Source organism: Recurvomyces mirabilis, assembly GCF_035927965.1.
Source record: "Recurvomyces mirabilis strain CCFEE 5264 chromosome Unknown scaffold_21, whole genome shotgun sequence".
Classification (NCBI taxonomy): domain Eukaryota; kingdom Fungi; phylum Ascomycota; class Dothideomycetes; order Mycosphaerellales; family Teratosphaeriaceae; genus Recurvomyces; species Recurvomyces mirabilis.
In genome coordinates this window covers 51,484-73,004 of record NW_027041955.1, presented here as the reverse complement: position 1 = coordinate 73,004, position 21,521 = coordinate 51,484, and the positions used below count along the sequence as shown (strand labels likewise).

At 53.2% G+C, this 21,521-nt stretch overlaps 8 protein-coding genes across 8 annotated transcripts; 4 read left to right on the top strand and 4 right to left on the bottom strand.

The window, feature by feature from the left end:
- Nucleotides 1-16: 16 nt before the first annotated feature.
- On the top strand, nucleotides 17-2,273 carry LTS14_007499 (uncharacterized protein; the record flags this gene model as incomplete). The annotated part of the gene is made up of 2 exons (XM_064840191.1): nucleotides 17-1,581; nucleotides 1,634-2,273. 2 exons carry the CDS (start codon nucleotides 17-19, stop codon nucleotides 2,271-2,273), a joined length of 2,205 nt encoding a protein of 734 aa, XP_064692071.1.
- A 707-nt stretch (nucleotides 2,274-2,980) lies between these two features.
- LTS14_007498 (uncharacterized protein) lies at nucleotides 2,981-4,299 on the top strand (the record flags this gene model as incomplete). Its single annotated transcript, XM_064840190.1, has 2 exons — nucleotides 2,981-3,523; nucleotides 3,676-4,299. The coding sequence occupies 2 exons, from the start codon at nucleotides 2,981-2,983 to the stop codon at nucleotides 4,297-4,299; spliced, it is 1,167 nt and encodes a 388-aa protein (XP_064692070.1).
- A 181-nt stretch (nucleotides 4,300-4,480) lies between these two features.
- LTS14_007497 (uncharacterized protein) lies at nucleotides 4,481-5,373 on the bottom strand (the record flags this gene model as incomplete). The annotated part of the gene is made up of 3 exons (XM_064840189.1): nucleotides 4,481-4,632; nucleotides 4,721-5,283; nucleotides 5,336-5,373. The coding sequence occupies 3 exons, from the start codon at nucleotides 5,371-5,373 to the stop codon at nucleotides 4,481-4,483; spliced, it is 753 nt and encodes a 250-aa protein (XP_064692069.1).
- A 411-nt stretch (nucleotides 5,374-5,784) lies between these two features.
- On the bottom strand, nucleotides 5,785-8,114 carry LTS14_007496 (uncharacterized protein; the record flags this gene model as incomplete). Its single annotated transcript, XM_064840188.1, has 4 exons — nucleotides 5,785-6,015; nucleotides 6,067-6,489; nucleotides 6,539-7,465; nucleotides 7,644-8,114. The coding sequence occupies 4 exons, from the start codon at nucleotides 8,112-8,114 to the stop codon at nucleotides 5,785-5,787; spliced, it is 2,052 nt and encodes a 683-aa protein (XP_064692068.1).
- Nucleotides 8,115-9,663: 1,549 nt separating this feature from the next.
- On the bottom strand, nucleotides 9,664-11,516 carry LTS14_007495 (uncharacterized protein; the record flags this gene model as incomplete). The annotated part of the gene is made up of 3 exons (XM_064840187.1): nucleotides 9,664-10,093; nucleotides 10,150-10,926; nucleotides 11,062-11,516. 3 exons carry the CDS (start codon nucleotides 11,514-11,516, stop codon nucleotides 9,664-9,666), a joined length of 1,662 nt encoding a protein of 553 aa, XP_064692067.1.
- A 1,149-nt stretch (nucleotides 11,517-12,665) lies between these two features.
- On the top strand, nucleotides 12,666-13,820 carry LTS14_007494 (uncharacterized protein; the record flags this gene model as incomplete). Its single annotated transcript, XM_064840186.1, has 2 exons — nucleotides 12,666-12,782; nucleotides 13,170-13,820. 2 exons carry the CDS (start codon nucleotides 12,666-12,668, stop codon nucleotides 13,818-13,820), a joined length of 768 nt encoding a protein of 255 aa, XP_064692066.1.
- A 758-nt stretch (nucleotides 13,821-14,578) lies between these two features.
- On the bottom strand, nucleotides 14,579-19,424 carry DNF1 (phospholipid transporting ATPase; the record flags this gene model as incomplete). Its single annotated transcript, XM_064840185.1, has 3 exons — nucleotides 14,579-15,868; nucleotides 15,923-18,940; nucleotides 18,996-19,424. 3 exons carry the CDS (start codon nucleotides 19,422-19,424, stop codon nucleotides 14,579-14,581), a joined length of 4,737 nt encoding a protein of 1,578 aa, XP_064692065.1.
- A 1,441-nt stretch (nucleotides 19,425-20,865) lies between these two features.
- LTS14_007492 (uncharacterized protein) lies at nucleotides 20,866-21,432 on the top strand (the record flags this gene model as incomplete). The annotated part of the gene is made up of 1 exon (XM_064840184.1): nucleotides 20,866-21,432. One exon carries the CDS (start codon nucleotides 20,866-20,868, stop codon nucleotides 21,430-21,432), a length of 567 nt encoding a protein of 188 aa, XP_064692064.1.
- Nucleotides 21,433-21,521: the final 89 nt, after the last annotated feature.

Here is a 21,521-nt window from a genome sequence, read left to right as displayed (position 1 = left end):
CAGTCGTACTCTTGCGATGGATCGCTTACCCAAGACCACGAGAGCCGCGCCGAGGACGAAGACAAAACACAGAAACACAGACAGCATTCGCGATTTTGCCGAAACTACAAGCTCGCTTCTGCTGGACGAAGAGGCGGAGCCACCACCTGTGATCTACCTTGAAGATGATGAAGACGATGACGCGGAAAGCTTACTCGACTTTGAGCTTGTCGAAGATGAGATCAAGGTGGACACTGCTCGGCCCCGACAACACTTGGATAGTCATACCCTAGCAAGCGGCGTGAAGCTTCGAGCTGGAAAATGCGTCGAGCTTTGGGACCAAAACTTCCTCCGCATCGCATCCATCTATCGTGATACGCCGACCGGAGAAGTCTTGTTGAAAGGCATCCTACTACGTCGGCATTGGAGGACGAGCGGCATGCTCGAGCGAAAGGTCAACGAGGTCCACGCAGTGCTGGTAGATGTTCCCCGCGATGTTGTCAACCCTGACTTAAACGACCATATGGTCTCAATCCCCGAATCGGACGTGATGTGCGTACGCCGAGTCACCTTCACGAATCTGCCTTTCGCATACCGCAAGTTTCCGGATCATAGCTTTCGTGACGCCTTTGCGGAAGCTATCGACTTGTATACCACAAGGGAACACAGCATCCTAGTGTGTCGCTGGAAGCTTGTCGAGTACATATCACTGCCTGGGAGAAAGCCTAACAAAGGCGCACTTATACGTCTCCGCGAAACCGAGAGTGATCCCGGAAAGAGTATGTCGGATGCTGCGCTTAGCTACTGGTGGCAGATGTTGGAGGCCTTTGGAGCGGGACCAGAGGGGCAGCCTCCACAAGCAGATACGGACGCATCAAGGCGACGCAGGGAGACCAAAGCAGCAAATGTTGAACGACACGAATACATGACAAAAACGACGACGAAAACCTCGCAGAGCAGCTCCACCTTTGACCCGAGGCACGGCCTTTTGAAGCGTAAAAGCGTTACCATGAGTGAAGCAGAAGTCCGTACATCCTCCGCCTTGCATACTAATGCTACAGATCTCGAGCAGCTCGGACTGTTATACTGTGAGCCCTACACCGCCGGCGACATTTGTTGCGGTGCAGGTGGTGTGACCGCCGGCGCTGCCAAGGCCAATTTCAAGATGGTCTTCGGCGTGGACTTCTGGCAAGACGCATGCGAGACTATCAAGCTCAACTTCCCAAGCATGAAGGTGCTGAATGTAGACATCCACGACTTCCTCACTAAGGAGACTAACAGGAAGCGGTATAGGGTTGCTGTGCTACACATTAGCTTTCCATGCCAGGCGTATAGCTTGGCAAACACCTGGAAAGGCATGGCCAAGAACGACGAGAGGAACGTCGATAGCGGCTACAGTGCCATACCGCTGCTGAAGAAGTCGCGGCCACGTGTAATGACTCTCGAGCAGACAAGTGGACTGTACACACGTCATCGTCAGTCTTTCCACGCACTGCTCATGCAACTTACGCACTGCCACTACAGCGTTGGTTGGGAGGTAGTCGACTGCTCTGAGCACCGCCACGTGCAAGCGAGGAACAGATTGATTTGTGTAGGCTCATGGTAAGCATTCGTACCCTGTGTTGTGTATCGACGGCTTCTAATCTGCTCACAGCATCGGCGAACCACTCCCACCAATTGCTTCGCCACGTCACGAACATAAGACCACGATTCAAGACTGCCTAGACAATCTACCGCCCCTTCGCAGCATCCCGCGACATATGCAGGTCTACACCGAGAGAGCAGGCCCCAGTTACGACCCGAACATCCAGCTGCGAGGCGCTATTACATGCAGTGGTGGCGAAGGCGATTTGCATCCAACCGGCAAGCGCGGTTTCAGGGTCCAGGAGTTCGCGCTGCTCATGGGTTTGCCAGCGACGTATAAGTTTTGTCAGGCTGGCATCACTGCGCTAAAAAGGCTCATCGGGAACATGGTGCCTATGGAGACCGCGAAGGACATTTTTACCGAGATCAAGAAGAGTTTGAAGCATGGCGATCAACAGATGACAGTCTGGCTGCAGGGTGGCGAGGGAAAGAGCAAGGTGAAGCAAGAGTTAAAGGAGGAGCTGGGCTTGCAGGACAGCTTGCGTGGTCAGGGCAAGGGTAAGGGCAAGGAGAAGCTTGTGATTGTACTGGATGATTACGAGGATTTTATGGATCTCGACGTGCAGCCAAAGAAGAGGAAGACGAAGACAGGCGGCTTGCGTCAAGCTCCGATGAAGCTTGAGGAGGCGGATACCATCGAGATTGATTAATTATTACAAAATGATTCATTGCGTGGTGGGCATGCACCGTGTGTTTCGAGATTGGCTAGAACGATGAGGGAGGTTCGCAGGCTTGAAGACGGCAGCTGGCATGCTGGCACGCTGGCACGGAAGCACGCTGGTCCTGGACAACGGTTGCTTTGCTAGCAGGTTCATGAAGAAGGTTTGATGCGATGGGTAGCATCGTTGGATGAACGGGCTAGGACGGCTATCGCTTCGATGGTTTTGCAGAGGTTGACTAGCGCTCTGTAGATCCGTTAGAATTGGTAAGATGCCAAATAGGATTGTCTTGCTTCTGCTTCTCTTTGCCATGTCGTCGCAGGAGATATTGGCACTGTCAGCACATTAGGACTGTTCAATCTCTATGACATTGACTGCTTTGCTTCTCACACTTCTCGATGAGCAAGGATCCACCAACGGTCGGCCCGCCACCGTACTGACCGCTGCAGGAACCCGGAATCGTGGGGAGCACTAACCACATGCATGTCGACGTGGTTGTGCATTCGTGATTACTTGTCACATGCTCGAGTCTTTACAGTATAGCCGTCGCAAACAATTCGCAGTCGCGGAGACAAGCAGCGTCGAGGTCCAGAAGACCTGTCGTGGTCGGCGACCACGAGTGCAAAATCTGGTAGGAAGTCAGCGGATGCCAACATAACAACTACTTCGAGTCACTAGGCTTCGAACACGCTCTTGCCATGGCGGATATCGACTTGAAGGAGATAGCGGCCCAGGTCTTCGAAGACGCTCTACAGCGCATCATCCATAACACAGTTATACAGCAGCATCGCGCACACAAGCTGATGCTCGCATCCCTCGACCCGACCAGCAAGCTCCCACACTGCAAGACCTGCCGTCTTCCTCAGCAGCTGGACCCGCCTCTTGCTCCCAGAGTGCGAGGCGTGACTACGGAGCCTTCTTCGAGCACTCAGTACTGTGAGCGAAGACCCTGGGCGAGGAGACCCGGGCACGACATCTACGATAATCCTTTCCCCAAGGCCGATGCAACTGGACGCCCGCCTACGAAGAAAGAGCGAGAAGCAGCAAAGGCAAAAGTAACAGACGGCACACCTGCTAGCGAAGAAGCTGGTGGGCAGAATGGGACTGGTCCGCCGAGTCCGAGCGAGAACGGAGAGATTACGACGAAGAAGGGCGAGAAGAAGGCTTCCAAGATCGATGAAAAAGGCATGTATTCCACTGTTAGACACCCAGATTTGACTCAGTACACTAACTTTGTTCTAGTAAGTCTTGAGTATCGCCACCTTCGTCCCATGACACCCGCTGTCGATACTTGCGCTGTCCAAATGACCGCTATATCTTACTTTGCCTGGGGCACTCTAGGTGACCAGCTCAATCGAAGAGTTTAGCTAACGTGTACTTTCCAATCTTCTAGTTGAAAAGTGGTACCTACGTACCATGGCATACATGTCCGAGCTGCAAGCGTAGTCTGCTTATTACGCGGTTTGCGAAGCATTTGGAGCAATGTATGGGCCTATCTGGACGCGCGGCGAGTAGGAACGCTATGCAGAAGATGAGCTCGACGCCGGGCGGGAGCAGAGCCGGTACACCAGCACCGAACGGCAGCCATGACAAGAATGGTGCCGGGGATGACGAAGACGAGGATGAGCTAGCGGTCAAAGGCTCGGGTAGCATGAAGAAGAAGTTGCTGAAAAAGAGCGTGAACATCAAGATGAAGAAGGATAAAGAGCGCATGAACGGCACGAGCAAAGCCAACGGCAGCAAACTTGCTGCGAAACGTCCACCGAGTAGCAATGCTTCGCGGACGAGTCCTGCGCCTTCACAACTCGCGTCGGCGGACAAGAGAGATCGTGACGAGATGTTGCTCGGTGACGAGGGCGACGAAGACGAGGGTGCGATTAGGGTGGCGAAAAGGCAGAAACTGAGCCGAGTTGGCTCGACAGCAAGTTTGATCAGCGCTGGCGGATCGGTAGGTATGGAGAGGCAGGAGTCACAGAACTCGAGTTTTGTTGATGATGCGAGCGTGGCCGATGACTAAGAGAAAGGCTACGGCCTTACGCTGTGTAGACATGGCAGAGCATGGAGCTGATGTGAGCCTCCATGGAGTTCAAAGCAGTACTACAATACTTGGACTTCGTGCTGCATCGATTGGGGTACTCTGTAGTATTCGTGTATGTACGATGACTTGGTGACAGACAGGTACAGCAAGCCTGAATCATTCATGCAGCCTTCCTTCCCTTGGCGAAGAACATCCACCTTTCAACCTTGCCATTCTTCAGCTCCATACTTGACGCTTCTGCTGCGAGGTTAAAGCCGAAGTCTGTCAGTCCAGCCGCCGTGTAAAATTCTGACATCTGCGCCTCGTTGAAGCCTGATAATAGAGAACAATCAGTTTGGTCGTTCGCCTTCACTGGGAAGCGATGAAGTGAGGGCGGAGTGATGTTGAAAGACAAACGTACCGCTATGCTTGATAGTATGTGTCATATCTGGAAAGTCATGTCCAGGACCATGAGTATGCTCCATCTGCTCTCGCAACTTCCTCTCTCTATCAACCTCATCATCGAAGGGCAGGAAATCGACGATCAAAAGCTGGCCTCCTGGTCGCAGCCTCTCGACCAGTCGCTGCACAGCTTCTCCTGGGCTCTCAAAATGATGGAACCCGGCGCAGATGACTGCTAGATCGAAGTCCCGCCACTCTGAGCCCGCGAGAGAGGCGGAGTGCGGAGTGGATAGCAAATCGCCGACCACAGCCACTGGTCTCTCGTCTCCCGAAGACTGAGCGGCGGCGGCATTGTATAGCTCAACCATCTTCTCACTAATGTCAATGCCACGGATCGTAGTGAAGTCGGCGCCGAGAGCTTTCGTCACGACGCCGGTTCCACAAGCATAGTCAAGGAGCTTTGAGCCTTCGGATGAGTTTGCTGTGAGACCTAGCCATGCTCTGCGAGTATGTAGCTCCTTGGTAAATTGTGCAGACAGAGCTTGCTGCCAGGGTTTTGTATTGTAGATCGTTGCGAGCTCGCTGTGTTGTGTCAATATGCTTCTCCCAGGGTATTATGGAAGGAGGAGAGTACTCGAAAGCTTTCCTGTTGGCTTCTGTGAAGGCCGACATGGTCGTAGTGACGATGTGGCGTTGCAACAAAGGCTGAGTATTCCGCCTTTCCCTGCCACACGATGTCGTTTTTGATATGCTGAGGGGCGTTTAAGTAGTAAGAAGCAACTGCACTCTTGGTGGGAGGATAAATATATGTATATATTAGGGCGTCGGAGATTTGTGAACGCCAGTGAAAGTCTCCGTGTTTCCAGATGTATGTTTCCGACAAGAGCATCTGTACGAAATATCCCCAAAACGTTCGACGAGCAGTATACACGCAGGAAGGACTCTGGTGGTATCTAGATAGTGAAGAGGATTGGGAAGGAATCAGTACAGCTTGCTTTCTTTATACAATCGTCTCATCATACAACAGTCATCCCCATCATCATCATCAATCGTCAAGAGTCCACCACAGGCCGTCCTACTACTCTAAACCTGGGATGCACTACGCGAGATGGGCAGCACACGACGCAACAACGCCTCCACCGTCTGCATCTCGATCTCACCAACCTGCGCAAGGCTCTTGGCATCACCGTAAGCAATAGTGAGGTTGCCGAACGGGCCTTGAAGACCCACATCAGACGTGCGCATCGCAAAGCGTTGTGCCAAAGTGAGCGGACGGCCACCGTTGATCGCATCACTGATCAGGCTCGCAAAGTACTGTAAAGCATGTTAGAGAGGTTCCAAGGCTTAGGAGACAAAACGACTTACTTGAACCATGCGCTCAGGCGAAGCGGGATTGCGGGCAAGCACCATGAAAGGCCAAGCAGACGCGAATGGAGAAGTACCGCCGAAGACGACATTCAAGCCTTGGGCACTACTGAAGTGAGCGTAACCCTGTGCGCCGAGATGCTGAATGTAGTGGAACTTCTGCTGCTCGCTGAAGCCTGGGCAGGTTAAGACGGCGACCGACATCTCCTTGAGAGTAGCGGCAGTGGGCTTGGTGTTGTCGAGACGCTCGCTAGTGGTGCGACGTAGGAAGAGCATAAGAGCCTTGGCAACGGAGATGCAGCAGTCGTAAAGAAGACGACGCTCGACCATGTTGACACACTCGTGGGCGAACCAGGGGTACTTGTGAATGGTGGATGTAAGGCTCTCGTAGACACGGACCATGATGCGTGAGGCGAAGACAGACTGCAGGGTGTTAGCGTATTGCAGTACGGTGGCGGTGATCGTGACTTACGCGATGCGGAGCCTCAGCATGCTTGACAACCATTACGATCTCTTCCGGAGTCATGAAACCGGTGAAGCCTGCGGACAGCTGACCAGGATAGAACTCCTCAGTGTTGAGCAGAACTTTGGGAGTGGCACCATGCCAAACGATGTTCTTCGCGCGCGGGAACATCTCACTCATGAAGTCTTCTTGAGAAGACGTCTCCACTTCTACGACACGATCACCAACGCGGGCAGGACGACCACTCATGGCACGTCGGCCGAATTGCTCAACCACACGCTTGGCCTCATAGGGCGTGGAAACCTCGATGAAAGCATCCATAGTCTTGCCGCTCCCGCGCTCCATCACAATGTGGGTGGCGAAGTATGGAGATCCTGCGGGCTGACTGATGATCTGGACGTTGCGGTTGACGATGGCAGTGATTTCGGCCTTGGGAGTGGCGTAGGGGATGTTGCGGATACGAATGACACCGGCATCGCTGGGCACGGCGACACGGCAGGCCTCAACGACAGGCAGGTCATCGAACATTTCTTCGGTGCTCGGTTTGATGCCGTTCGCCGCAAAGTCGAACCATTCCGGAAGCTTGAGTTGAATGACCTGAACGAAGGCGGAAGGGTTGCCCTTGGCATCTGGCTCGCGAATGGTGGCAAAGGCCGGCTTGTAGACGGGATCAAGCTGAGCGTCAGAGACGTTATACTTCTGACGGCGAGGTGGAGCAGTCAAGCTCATAGCTGCGGCCGTGTGTGCATTCCTCGTGTGCATGCGAGTGCCAGAGCCAATGATGGTGTGCTCATCGTCGTCGCTGGGATCGCAGAGGCCCATGCGAATGAGGTCGGCGAGCTGACGGGCAGTGGGAACAACGGATGTGCCAACGGCAGAGTCACGAGCAGAGCCGGTAGACAGACCAGAAGCGATGGCACTGTCATCAATCAGCGGCTGATAATGATATTATCGCAATTTTTTCGGTAGAGGGTGAACTTGCCTTGGCACAGCAGTGCCGATAGCACCATAATTTGGCAGAGCTCCACGGCTGTTGGGAGGCAAGAACGCGGAGTCCTGCTCATGTACATCAGTGATCGTGTAAGTGGGCGGACAGCGAGATCATCAGACTTACTTGGTTGGGATGCTGCTGAAAGCCTGGAGAAGCTTGACCCCTTGATCCGTCACCCAATCCACGACTGCCGCCGGATCGATCATTGAACCCACCATCGTAGCCACGGTTCTCGAGATTGCCATTTCCATACATACCCATACGATTGCCGATCATACTACCCTCAATGCCGTGTGTGTTGGGAATGCCATCACTGTCTAAGGCGTGATGAAACTTACCACTCAAGTCGGCCTGGCCGAAGCCGCGCGTGTTGTTCGTGTACCCGCGAAGGGAGACACCGCCGTTCATTGGTGCTTGAGTAATGAAGCTAGCGTCTGACATGGCAGACTCGGGCCGTTCAGGGGTTGAGTGGGCGAATGCACGGCGTTGTGGTGGCACATAGACCTGGCGGGTTGGTACGGGTGTGAGGGATTGACGACCACGCGGTGTGGAATCGCCGTCCTCGATAACGTTGTTGATGATGAAGCCAGACATGACGTCTAAAGGAGCGAATGAGTGAGGGTGGGGTGAACGAGTGGCGGAAGAAGGGGTGGTGAGTGTCGAGGCGAATGCAAGGGCGAAGGTGTTCTGCCGTCAACACGACCTGACTCGACGCTTGGGCTGCAGCTTTTGCTGGCTTGTTGATGATCTGCGGGAGGCCGGAGATTAGTTGTCTGTAAAGCTTGCAAAGAGGGAAGGCGCGATGGACGATGCTTCGGCTTGAAGAGGGTGAAGCTGGGGCGGGCACACTCAAGCATTTGTGAGAGCTGCCCGGCCAAAATCATGTACACATAAAAAGGTGGTTCGACATATCTTCAATGGCTCGGTCGGCTTGCTGTGTTTGGCTCTCAGGCCGTCTCCCCTCGCTGGTGTATAGCTCGAGCAACGAAGTGCTGAACGAATGTATGCGTTATGATACTGTTCTTAAAATATGTTAGCAGGGGTCTTTAATGGCACGTCGAGTGAGGGGCCAATGGTTCAAGCCATGCAGCATCTGACCACGACAGTAGAAGAGATAAGTATCGCATTGTGACTGACTGGAGGCTCGAGTGACTGACCTTCTCGACAACAGTCTTCCTGTCTACCCCTCTCGGTCGTCTCCCAGCATAGATTTCGATGATTTCTTGAGGGTTGCCAAAAATCCACAAATTCCGTGCAGGCAAACTAGTCTTGTATTGCGCCGTATACAAATTGTGGCACTGAGCCCTGTGTATCTTGTCGAAGCGGGTCGGGTCGCCGAAGCAGGCGAACAGCTCAGTTGTAAGTCTGCTTCTTTCACAATTAGTGAGTAGGGTGCTCCTGGTGCTGAAGCTACGCTCGATGACAAGAATGTGGCAGCAGCAGCCAGCAGTCGAGTGGTCGATGGCCAGTAGATCCTGATTGCAGGTCCACAAGGCCGGATGAGGATATGTGTCCGGAGAGATGATGTGGATGGATTTGAGCGAGTGAGTTGTGATGGCTAAGCGAAGACGCAATTTTGGTAATAGGAAGGCGATTGTGCGAGGGTAAAGTCTGTGCTTTGCGGCGTGGGCTTCCGCATCGGGTTAATCTGGCTTGGCGGATTTTGAGGTGAGGTTGAGTAGAGTGAAGTCAACTACAGTTCGAGCAAAAGTCCGTCCGCCCGAGATACCAGCGATCTGCTGGTTCTCGCGAGGATCGTGAAGACTGCCTCGTCGCCTCATCCATAACCTGTTGTGGTCTCCCGTACATGTGATCTCGCCGGCATTGTGTGCTGGATGACGGTCTTTCTCTTCGCTCGAGGTAGTCCATATCGGTGGTTAGAGACTCAGTCGGCGGCAGCCAGGACCCGCCAGAAGATGAATAGGTGATGGCTTGTGAGTAGAGCATGTGAGCTGGCTCATCATTTGCGTAAGGCGCTGTCAGGAACGGCACGTGAGCAGTGGCGGCCGGTCGTGGCAGTCAACTTTCTTCGACGTCGTGTTCCTCCACAACTTAAAAACATTAGTGCTGCTGCGAAGTGAGTGATCTGCAGATTCGACATTTGGAGATGCGAGTTTCAGTAGTAGTAGGTAAAAGATAGTCTTCATTGATGTAAGAACTCGATACCAGCTTTCGCAGACCTGGGCAGACCACAGACCTCTCTGAAGTCGCCGACCTCCTCACCCTTCTTACTTATCCTCTCCAGGAACTGATCGAGCGGGCAGCTTCTGCCTGGCCCGCTATCACAGCCAGGCAACGCCACGACACCATCGTTGACATTGATGCGGACGAAGTGCTCTTCCGTGCTCTGTGAGCAGTATACATGGTTCGGATAGCCGTATTCTGCGTGGTCCCAGCATTGCTTGGGCTCTCCTCGTACCAATCTCTCGAAGATGATGCGGCCACCCATCGGTACAAGATCTGAGGTTTGCCAGACCCGATTCTGCGGTGCATGAGTAGCAGGCAAGTGCTGCTTCTCGTGTGGTAAGAGGTCAAGCGCGGTCAGCATTGGAATGACATCGCCATCGTGCACGCTGTGATATTAGCGTTGTGATAGATCATCGTTGCGTCGATTGGAGGGTATACATACAAGCTAAAGAAGAGCGTGCCAGCAGCTGGACCCTGCTGCAACAGTGTAGCCGTGGCATTGAGCCATAGCCAGCCAATGCTGCTGCTGTATGGGTTTCCGGATCCTGTACGGTAGTAGTGGAGAATATCTCGAGCGTACTCGAACTGCAACCACTCATTGTGCGTGAAGAGGTCACACCACTTGCTGGAGCCTTTGGCGATTGTTTCAAAGCCACAAAGCTCTTGCATGCTGTATATCTCGCTCGTAGTGAAGCTCATGGCAGGGTTCTGCTCCTGAAGACGTTTCGTGATGGGTGGCAGGTAGACTTCTCGCCACTCGTTCCACATGCGATAGCCATACTGACGGCCGAACTCGTCTGCATTGTGCAAGTAGCGGAAGCAAGTTTTGCCGGCGGTGAGAGTGTCTCCACCTCGGTCTTCCGTCTCCGGGATGATATGAAGTCTTGAAGTATTCTGCCACTCAAGGCCGTACATACCTGCTGCAAAGTATTGTGCTGTCTCAACCACGCGCTTCGATCCGCTGGCCCAAAATGCTGTCTCATTGTGCTCAATGGCATAATCAAGTAGATGCTCATACCTCGTGCCTAGCTTCACGCCTGTGTTGAAAGCTTCCAATGTACCGGCGTACGGACCAGTAGCAACCAGGTTCTCCAGGCGCTCGCTTGGATTCTTCATGAAAAAGTCCCAACTGTTTGCAAATGCCAGGGTACCGTTCAGCGTGACATTCGCACCTCGAATATGGTGATACAGCTCGAGCATGCCTTTGGGGTGTGTCAGACTGCAGTGCTGTTGCAAAGTTAAGAAATCGATGGAATAATGAGAGACCTACGTATACCTGCCAGCACAGTAGGGTAGCGCTCAGCATGTCTAGACATCTGGGAAGGAGAAGAAACAGAGTCAGAGACATACTTACTGCACCCAGACTCTCAGGTAGCCTACCATATGTACTTGTTCTACGCGGCATCCTATAGGGAGGTTGATGCCGTCGGGTACTATGCCTCTTGCCTTGGGTATCCATGGGCTGTTGCCGCCAAGGTGGTAACGAATATCCCATGCCATGCTGGTGCTGTTGTCAAGGTCAAGCTCGCTCGATGGGCCCGGGATTTGCTGCAAGAGACTGCTCCATTGGCCTAACAGGCTGTAGGCAGATGCACGAGTCGAGGAGAGTTCATCGAAGTATAGCACGACAGCCAGAAGCGCGGTAAGACCAGATGCAAGCATTATCAGTCGAGCCATGCGCAAGAGGCCCTTTCCAATCGATTGGATGTTGCGCTGAGCAGGCCTTTGCTCGTACGGCGAGGAGCGTGCAGTGGATGCTCTAGGCGAAATCGGGATGTTTGCCAAGTTCCACAGAGAGCACAGTGACATCGAAGGAAAGTAGGACGGTGTACGCTTGCCGCTCATCGGAGGAAGCCGGAGCTTAAAGTCTACAGTATCTCGGCTGTCAACCTCACTCGATGCCTCTAGGCGGCTGCTCATACCCATTCCAATATCGATAACCACCTTCCAAGTTCGCCGGGCACAGAGTGTGTAGTGAGATGAGGTTCAGAGAGGTAGGTCAACGATTGGTAGTCACTTCGTGTCTGCAGTGCCTCACAGCGCTGCTCGAGAGCCACTCGTTTGTAGCTTAATCAATGCTTCTCTTCATGGACGGTAATGCCTCTTCTCCGGAATCGTGCAAGGTACACGAGTACGATGGAAAAGTAATGTGCCGCCGAAGCAGCGAGTTTCAAAGATATTTCCAAGGGCTGTAGAAAAGCGCCCACATGGTTGTCCTAACGGACGAACGGTTACGGCAATCAAACCTGACCATTCTTGCACGACCCCTCTCGTGGTCACCAGCCCGCCAAGGCCAGTGGATGAAGCATACCAACTCGATGCTCTCGCACACGCCGCGATCAGTGTGGCTAGCACATCACGCTTTGCGTTTGAAAGCCCCCTTCGCCCCGGACGAACCGCATCACGGCAGGGTTGATACCGCGTCAAGGTAAGCACCGTAGAGTACTTGCCAAAGTCCATTCGCCCCTGGGCACAGGACAATGACCTCCGGGCTGATCCTTTCTGCGGTCAAGGAGACCAATATGCGCAGGTGGCAAACGCTGACGCCGATGATACCTCCTGAGTGTCGATATTAGAAAGAGGAAGAAGGAGCTCAAGGGAACAATCGAGTCTCAAGTATCAAGCCCGGCAGCTGGCGGCGCTAGCGGAAATGAAGGGGGCTGGGGCCGGTGACCGGTGAGGTGAGTGAACGTCACATGCTACCTTTGTGAATGAAGCTCAGGTTGCACACACAGCCAGAAGAGGCTAAGTGCCAGTCTAATCATGCAGGTCGACGAGCTCGTGACCTCGAAACTGCTTTTGGCAGGAGCAACACTCACATCTTTTGCTACTTGAAGCTTCGTTCGACCTTCATCAGCACAATCATTGCAGCGTACAAACACTTCCCCACGCCTTCGACCAGCACATCAAACTCATCGGTGAGGCACTCTAGGATATTTCGCACACACTCAACACGTCATGTTCCCTCGACGCGATGCCACCGCTTTGGCCAAGATCCAGCAGAAGGCCACTGCCGAAGCCAAGAAACGCGACATCGAGGAGCTGGGCAAGAAGATGAAGGCAAAGGCTGGAAAGGTGAAGCCAAAATTTACAGACAGGCGTATCAACAGGCCGTATGTTGTCCCAGCCGTGTTCAGTGCCGTTGTAGTACTGACAGTGAATCTAGTACATTACCCCAGACTGGTCTATAAGGAAGGAAGGCAAGATCGGCCGAGTCTTAACCTTCCTTAAGCAAATCGGAGCTGATCTTAGTCTTGCCTTCCTTGCTTATATAAGCGAAATAACTTACCTTCCTTTAAGATCTTAAGATTATAGCAAGATCTTGAAGGAAGGGGCTAGATCCTTAGTCTTAATCTTCCTTATACGTATAAATCCTAATCTTAGCCTTATAAGGAAGGGAAACTAACCCCCTTCCTTATCCTTCCTTATACCTTCCTTAAAACTCCCTTCCTTACGGACTAGTCTGTATTACCCGAGAAGAAGTCCGAGGAGAAGGAGAGAGCTGCTGAGGTTCATAACAAAGTCAAGAAGCGCGTCGTCTCGAAGAAACAGAGTGCGGTGAATGCACTGTCTACCGATACACCAGCCAATCCGTCTGTTCATGTCGGCGGGTACGATCTCGTGCCCGGTCCGCACCGTCCCAACTCGTACAATCGCGAAGGCAAAGCTGGTCTGAAGAGTAAGATCGTCAAAGTCGAGGAGAATGGTGATCTTGTCTTTCGCGCTATCGTCCAGTGGCAGGATGTAGCTGTTCTAGAGTGGGCTATGCGAAAGGCTGGTCCCAAAACGACAAAAGAGACGTACGCACAGTACGAGGATGCCTCAGGCATCCTGAGTGCATCTGATTTGGGAGACGAGACGCTGGTGGAGTGGAAGGGCAAGGGCGGTGACGAGGTCGTCGTCAAGACGCGTGAGGTGAGGACTGTGTGGTGGCAAGTGAAGAGCCCGGTGGGCGTGTGGATTGAAGTCGAGATGACTGGTCCGAAGAAGTCGGGATTCCTCTCTCGGATGCCTTTCTCCTGCCAGGATGTGGCGAAGAATGTGGTGAAGATGATGAACAAGAAGTTGAGGCAGGGCAGGACCGCTGAATCGGGCTATAACCAGCATGAGTAGAGACGAAAGATGAGGTTTTCCCCAGCAGCGCTAGCGTCCGTAGCCCTACTATGACAACCTTTGAGAGTACAACCCCTGATTGCATACTTGGGATCCATTATCGACTATGAAACAACAGATCTGTCTTCCGATGCGGCTGAACTGACAGGTCTGAGTCTCCCCAGAAGCAATAGCGTATAAAACGCTATTATGGCGGACTTTGAGGGTACAAAATCTTTCTGCCCCCGGGGATCCATCACTTACGATGGCTCGACAAATAGACTGACAAGCCGGTGCTTCCCCGTAGCAATTGCATGCAGAGCGCTACTATGGCGGGCTTTGAGCGTACAGAAATTTGCTGTCCACTGGGGATCCATCACTTACGATCGCCCGACAGATCTGTGTTCCTACGCAAATGGACTGACAGGCCGGTGCTTCCTAGAAGCGACAGCGTACAAAACGCTACTACGATGGTCTTCGAGAGTACAAAATGTGTTCACATGCTCGAGATGTGTGCGATAGCACAAGAGCTAATCGCATGCTCTAGAATGTCATACGACAGTCTGGATGAGGACAAAATAAAAGAAGTCGTCATATACAAAAAAGCCTTACACCCTCGCTACCCTCTTCTCCCAAATAGGAGAGAGGCGGATCACGCATGATTTTCTCCCTCCCTCCCTCCTTAACGCCTCGGAACACCATCTAAACAAAGCGGAAAGCTTCCCTCACGCCCCAGATAATAATGACCGTCACCATCTCGCGAACCTGCCCCAGACCTCTCATATCTGCTCCCTCAATCTACTTCCCCCCGGCCCTGCATCTTGCCCTTGTCCATGACCCCGGGACTCACTACTCTCCACCCGCGCCAAGTAGGCTGCGGACGTGAAGTCCCGACTTGCTTCTATACTCGGTCGTGTGCGATCCATACTGCTCCTGAACCGATCAAACGAGGGTCGTGGTCTCCCATCCATGCTCGGTCGACTTGCGAGCGGGTCACCGTAGTCCTCTGTTGTTATTGTGGGTGTTGCAGGTGTGCCATGCGCGGTGCTGATGCCATTCGGTACGTTCGTGTTGATGCCACTTGCCGCATTAGTATTGTAGGCGGGCGGGAAAGCCCGATCAAGACTCGCCCGATGGTTAGTATACTCCGTCCCATCACTCCCGTTCTGGCTCCGCGGATTATGTGTCGTAGCCGTCGCAGCCACAGACGGCGGGTAGATCGGCCTCATATCATCGGACATCACATGCTGATGTCCATTACTGGCAGATCCTCCTTTCTTCATATCCGAGGGCTCTGACGAGGACATACTATTCGCTTTCCTTCCGTTATCGTGTCGTGCCGCAGCTGCAACAGGATCGAATGTAGCTGGGTCGATGTCCTTGAGGTAGTCAAACTTCCCCTGGCGAATCTGCTCCCTCACGATATCCACATCCCGGGGCCGGAAGATCTTCTGAAACGACTTGGCCGCGAAACGCGGCAACAAGCAGAGAATGACTGTTAGTAGGGCCGTAGCCCAGAAACTAAGACTCCCGTAGACCTGCGGCGCAGACTTATAGAAGGTGAAACCAGCCGTGAAAGCCGTGTACACACCTGTCCAGAAGAAGACGAGGAGGGCGCTGATGCTGACGATGAGGAGGTAGAACCAATCCCAGCGATAGGTGTTGAGTAGCATGTAGAGATTGACAATCACGACAACCGGATTCGCGATAAAGACACCCATCCGCTTATAGTCGTTGATATTCCTACCATCTTCCGTGGTCAGGTTAGCCGGTAGGAAGATGAGGTAGGTGAAGAAGAAGGCAATGACGGATTGGTAGAGGCCATCGATCATATATGTCCAGAACTTCCATTGTGTCCACTCCAATCGCTCAATACCACGGCGGTAAAGTTGAGGAACAGCGAGGGAGACTTTGTCGTCTACGTCCTGATCCAGGATACCCATTAGAATAGGTGTAAGCGAGGTAAAAGCCAGATTGTAAAGTAGAATGTACGAGTAATCGAACGCGTAGGAGCAGTCCATATTAGTGAAGATTTGGTACCAGAAGAGGGCGAAGGTCCAGACAATGTTCTGTCAGAATAGTCAGCTTCGACTGCACCACGAGAAAGTCACCGAGTCTCTCACCTTGTAAAAGAAATTAGCAATCGTCTCCGCCATCCGCCTATAACTCCACCTCCCATGCACAAGCACCAATCTCGTCAAGAACCGAAACTGTCCAATCGCATAATCCGAACTCATGACCGCCTGCCTTCCTTCCTCACCCGCAATACCCACTCCCACATCAGCCTCTTGAATCATAGCGACGTCGTTGGCGCCATCACCGATGGAAAGCGTCATGACGTCCAGCCCGGATTTCACCATCTGCACGACCGCCGCTTTCTGCGCTGGAGAGACACGGCAGCAGAGGACAGACTTGCATTCCTTGCATAGCAGTAAAAACTTCTGCCTGAGGCGGTCGTCGAGCACGAGTTTGAGGGTGTCGCCATCAATGACGAGGGCATGAGTAGGCGCCGGCGGCTCATGGTTCTTCCTCGCGAGCTTCAGCTCCGTATCCGAGCCCGTCTTGTTAAAGCTGAGTAAGTGCTCATCAAGCAGGTTCTCCGCAGCATCCACGCTGTCATCGTCGACTTTGAGGACGATAAGCTCCATATCGTTGTTCAGCAGATTGCAGGAAAAGCCGATGTTGATCGCTGTCTCCACTTTATCGCCAGTAAGAACCCAGAGCTTGATACCGGCAGATGCCAGAAGCTGTATTGCATCCGGTACACCGTCTTGCAGCCTGTCCTCGATAGCTGTACCACCAATAAGCGTCAACTCCCGCTCGATTGTGTCAGCCACTGCATCAAGCTTCTCCTCACGTTCAACGACAGCCGCGGCAGCGAGGTCATGTTCTTTGTTCCATCTCTGGTACTCCTCCTCGCCCAGCTCTCGTTGAGCAATACACAACGTTCTCAAGCCCTCTCGCGCAAACATCTCCAAGTGCTCCGCCGTCTGTTTTCGGAGCTCAGATTGCTCACCTCGCCTGAGTCGGGAGTAGATGACACTGTCAGCTCCTTTGCAGAACAGCACGATCTTTCCATCCGGCATGCGTATGATAGCGCTCATTCGTTTGCGGGCCGAGTTGAACTCGAGCGTGTTCATGACAGTGTACTCGCGCTCCTCGCCGAGGACATTGAGGATAATGCTGTCATTCTGGCGACCCAAGACTGTGAAGCCGACATCGCGCGCTGTTGCAACTAGAGCTGCTTCATCGGGTGACTGTGCCTTGAACTCGACCCGTGGAGGGTCTCCAGGTGTTCGTTCCGTAATGACGGTATGACAGAGCGCAAGAGCCAACATGAAGTGCGCACAAGCATCCCTCTGCACATCCCCATCCTGCCCTCCCAGATCAGCAACAAAGTCCGGCGCGATGAAGGTGAGTTCGTCGTCCGAGAGGTAAGGATTGTCATGCATCTTTCGGATCCTCTCCAACATCGTCACCTTATCCTTGGCAATCTGCTCCCTCGCCCTCTTCCCCTCACTTTCGGTATCGATCCCTTGTCGCTTCTGCATACCCGCTAACGCCTCCGTATAAGCCTCCCCGTACGGTCTCCCATTGATAGTACACTTCTTGAACTCCATCACGTTCTGCGTCAGCGTGCCGGTTTTATCGGAGAAGATGTACTCGATTTGGCCAAGATCATCACTAATGTTCCAGCTCTTCGGTGTACAGGGGTAGTCGATTCGCTCGTAGTACATGTAGACGTCTGAGTAGATGAAGAAGGCCTGGGCGGTGCGGATGATCTCAAGCGTGATGTAGAGGGAAATGGGAACCAAATTCTGGAAGAGAATGAGGGCGGCGAAGAAAGTGATGGCGCCGTTGGCTGCTGGTGTACCGCCGAAGGAACCAAATTCGAAGTAATTTAGTGATTCATTGCCCTTGCCCCAGGTTGTGCCTTGAACCACACCAGCGACGAAGCACATGCCGAAGAGGATGAGAAAATTGTACAATACGTCCCAATTCAACTCCCTTGAGATTCTGGCGCGTTTGCTGGGGGTGATACCGGAGTTGAGCATGATCTTCGTCTCCTCGCCGGTAAATGCTACGACTCCGACGATCCACTCGGTGTTCCGAAGATTACAGCCACGTAGGAGCATGTTGTTGATGCCAACCGGTTCTGACATTTGCCGTGGCTCTGCTTCGGGATCCTTTGGGTTTCGCTGTTCCCATCGCACAACTCCAGAATATGCGTACAAGTTGGCGTGGGGTGGCTCACTTTCCAGTGTGAAGGCTGTTCGCTCACAGTCTCGTGCTCGCTTCACACGGGTGCCAGAATGGAGCGCGCTTCGGACCTTCAGATTCGTCTCGCCGTCCAAGTTCTTCGTCTCGACATAACACGCACCATCAGGTTCGCTGGTAGATAGCACCACAATATCTGCCGGTATCTCCTCTTCGTTGTATAGACGCACGAAGTCGCCGACCTGCACACTCTTCCAGAAGTCCCGCTTGAAACGCGCCGCCTCGTCACCCTGTATCGTGGGGTCCAACAGACTGCCATAGAACCTCTTGAATGGCGTGGACATAGCAGCGCCACCAATATGCTCATCACCTTTTGGCACTTCCAGAGACTGTCCAGCATCTCCTCGTCCCACTCCACTCGGGCTATCAAGATCTTGCATTGAGTTTCTGTAACCCTTCTCACCACTCCGCTCCTGGCCAGGCGTTGGAGAAGGTACAGGTGTCATCTCCATGTCCCCATTCGCATCCTCACCCGCTTCCGTCTCATCCAGACGCTGTGTCAGCGCACTGAACCGCCGGCCATCCGTCGCAGGTCGCTCATCCACACCAGCCTCATCCAGACCTCTCGCCTTCTCCTCCTTCTTCGCCTTCTTCCCCGCTTTCCTATGCTTCGTGCCCTGCCACACTCGCAGAATGGCATGCGAAGTGGCCTTTTTCAGTTTCCGCCACGGGTTCACATACTCATCGGCGGTATTGACGTTGTTCCAGTCCACGAGTCGGTGAACGGGGGCGTTGTTGAGCTCATTGTCCAAGACCGTCCTCCCCCAATCTTCTATACCGTCTTTTATTGATGTGATGACTACGATGACGATCAGTGGTACGGCGGATAGACCGGGATTAGTGGCTCCAAAAATGGAGAAGAACTGGGAGAGGGTTTTGTCAGTACTGCGCCACCCACTCCACCCTGACTATACGTACATTCAGAATGATGACCGCCAAGAAAAAGACGTTGGCGATGTTGTGGAACTGAAACCACAAGTTCTTCGGTATGAAACTGAGAGGGGTGTATTTTGCCGTCCGGATCTTGTTGCGCTTGTATCGCTGCAGTGGCCGGCCTTCTTCGTCCTTGGCAGAATCGGGCAATGGGACGTTGAAGTAGATGGTCCGACCAGGTTGTGCTTGTATCGCAGCGTTGTGCTCCCCGATCGCCGCCGCCTCCTCGTCCTGCGGCTTGGCAGACTCGAGGTCGGTGTTGGCCGAATTGCGCTTCTCACTAGCATTCGATCGCGCATGATGCCGGTTGAAGATGGACTTCCGCTTCTGCACGCCTTTGCTGCCCGTCACCCGTTGAGTGGCCCATCGTATTCGCTTCACCGGGTTTGATCGCTCACTGTTCTCGACCGCCATTGTGGGAGTGGAGGTGGTCCTGCCGAAGCCACGATCGGCGGATGCCGGCGGCAGCGATGGTAGTGGTGAGGTCGGAGGTGGAAACAATATGCCCCATGCGCTTCCCCGCCCTCTTTCACCCAAGCGGTTTTGCGCGTGGTCACCGAAGTGTAGCGAGCGGCATGAAGTGAAATTACTCGATCGCAGGGCGTGTGAGTAAGCGCGTGTCAATGGCCTTCCCTATCCTCCGCTTCTCTACACGCCTTCGCCACCCGAGCAATGGCCAGCCCAGAACGACAACAACAGCGACGTGGTGGTAGTAGAGGGTTAATGGTCGAGGCTCCGCAAAAGGGTGGTGGAATAGGTGTGAGATGTCTTCGCAACGAACGTTAGGGTTGTCAACGGCGATGCTGATGCGTACAGTATGGCGTTCGTGAATTGGCCCTAGCGGCGCAGCTTGCCGAGCTGAGGCTTTCCCTGACAAACCCAAAACTATTATCAAGCAGAAATATAAAATAGGGATTTCTCGTGTCGCATTGGCTTGAACGACCGCCTGTTGATGATCTCAAACGAAGGCTTAAGGAGTAATGATGATGGTCACGACCACGGCCACTTCCACAATCTCCTTCTACTGCATGGCAGGAACACGGCGGATCTCACTTCATCAGCATGAGCAGGGGCTGCATAACAAACACTACTACTCGCTCTCGGCACCGGGTCTTCGTCAATGCGGTCGCGGACATATCTTCGAAATATCTCCGAGCGGACGCTTGAAGATTCCATACCGTACTCTCAATATGCATGTATTACATGTACCTGATGCATCTTTCCGACCTTCTGTTGCCACAAGTACACCTTCACCTACTGTGTCTAATCGTCTTCAAAAGCGCGGCTTTTACGATCATGTCAGCGCTGACCAGGAAACTCTCGCCTCCTCTGCAGCATGGCCCCCGTATTGGTCATCTCGAGCAAAAGCGGGTCTTGGCGCCGTCTCGACAATGACTTTCGTTGCGCTAGAGCTCTCCTCAGCATCAACATTTTGAGTGCCATCGGACCCGTACGAAGCAGTCTTGCGCGAGAGCTGAACGATTTGCTGGGCACCTCATCGGCTTGACTGCTTGCAAGGTGTCTTGTCTGCAGGTGACATGAAATCGCGAGGCGAGTATGATATTTCGATGTGGCTACTCCGATCGTCGTCGTTTTATCTATAGCATTGTCAAAACTTATAGGCCATGCTTTTGAACGCCCAGCTTCTGTGAAACGGACAGCAAGGCAACGACCAGGAAGCGAGCCAAGGAAGATATGGCTGCCTTGATAGGCGGGCTGTGCATGACCAAAGCCTCGTGACTCCGAATCCAATGCCTCACACTCTTCATAAAGTAACGTACTTTCCAATCATGTCATCTAAATGATCCGATTGCCCATAATTCGCCATTTCGCATTCTCATCTTTGTAAATAGCCATGAAGATGCATTCTGCCTCTGTCTCGCCACTGCTGGCACTCCCCATCGAACTCCAACTCACCATCTACGAACTCGCCGTCGCATCTCCAGAACCACTACTATTGAACTGCGCCTGCAACAGTTCCTACCGCAACAACTTTAAGGAACTCAAAAAAGACACCGAAGCCTGGAAGAATGGCACCAAACACGCCCCTCACGAACCCGGCCTCATGAAGACGAACCGCCAGATCAGGAACCTCACCCTCCCCATCTTCTACGGCCAAAACACCTTCCGGATGCACTACTGCAGCGGCACCGACGACCTCCCTGCCCTTGAATGGCTCGCAAATATAGGCGAGACGAAACGGCGGATGCTGTTGTTGTTCTTCCTGTACGATCGTAATGTCGGATACGATGGGATGAGTCCACGGCATATTCTCCAAATCAATCTGAAACTGAGGGCCAAGTACGATGTCACCATCGAGCCCGTGATGGCGAGGCTGTGTGTTTGTTGGCATGTTAGTTTCCACGGCATTGAGGCGCTGGAAAGGGTTGGAGGGTTGGAGGGGCCTGTGGGAAGGAGGTAAGTGGTGATGGTGGTGAGAATTGTGAGGGAGAGGATCGTGGTGAGGCTTGAGATCTGTATTGGACGCGAGGGGTGCGGGACTACGAGAGG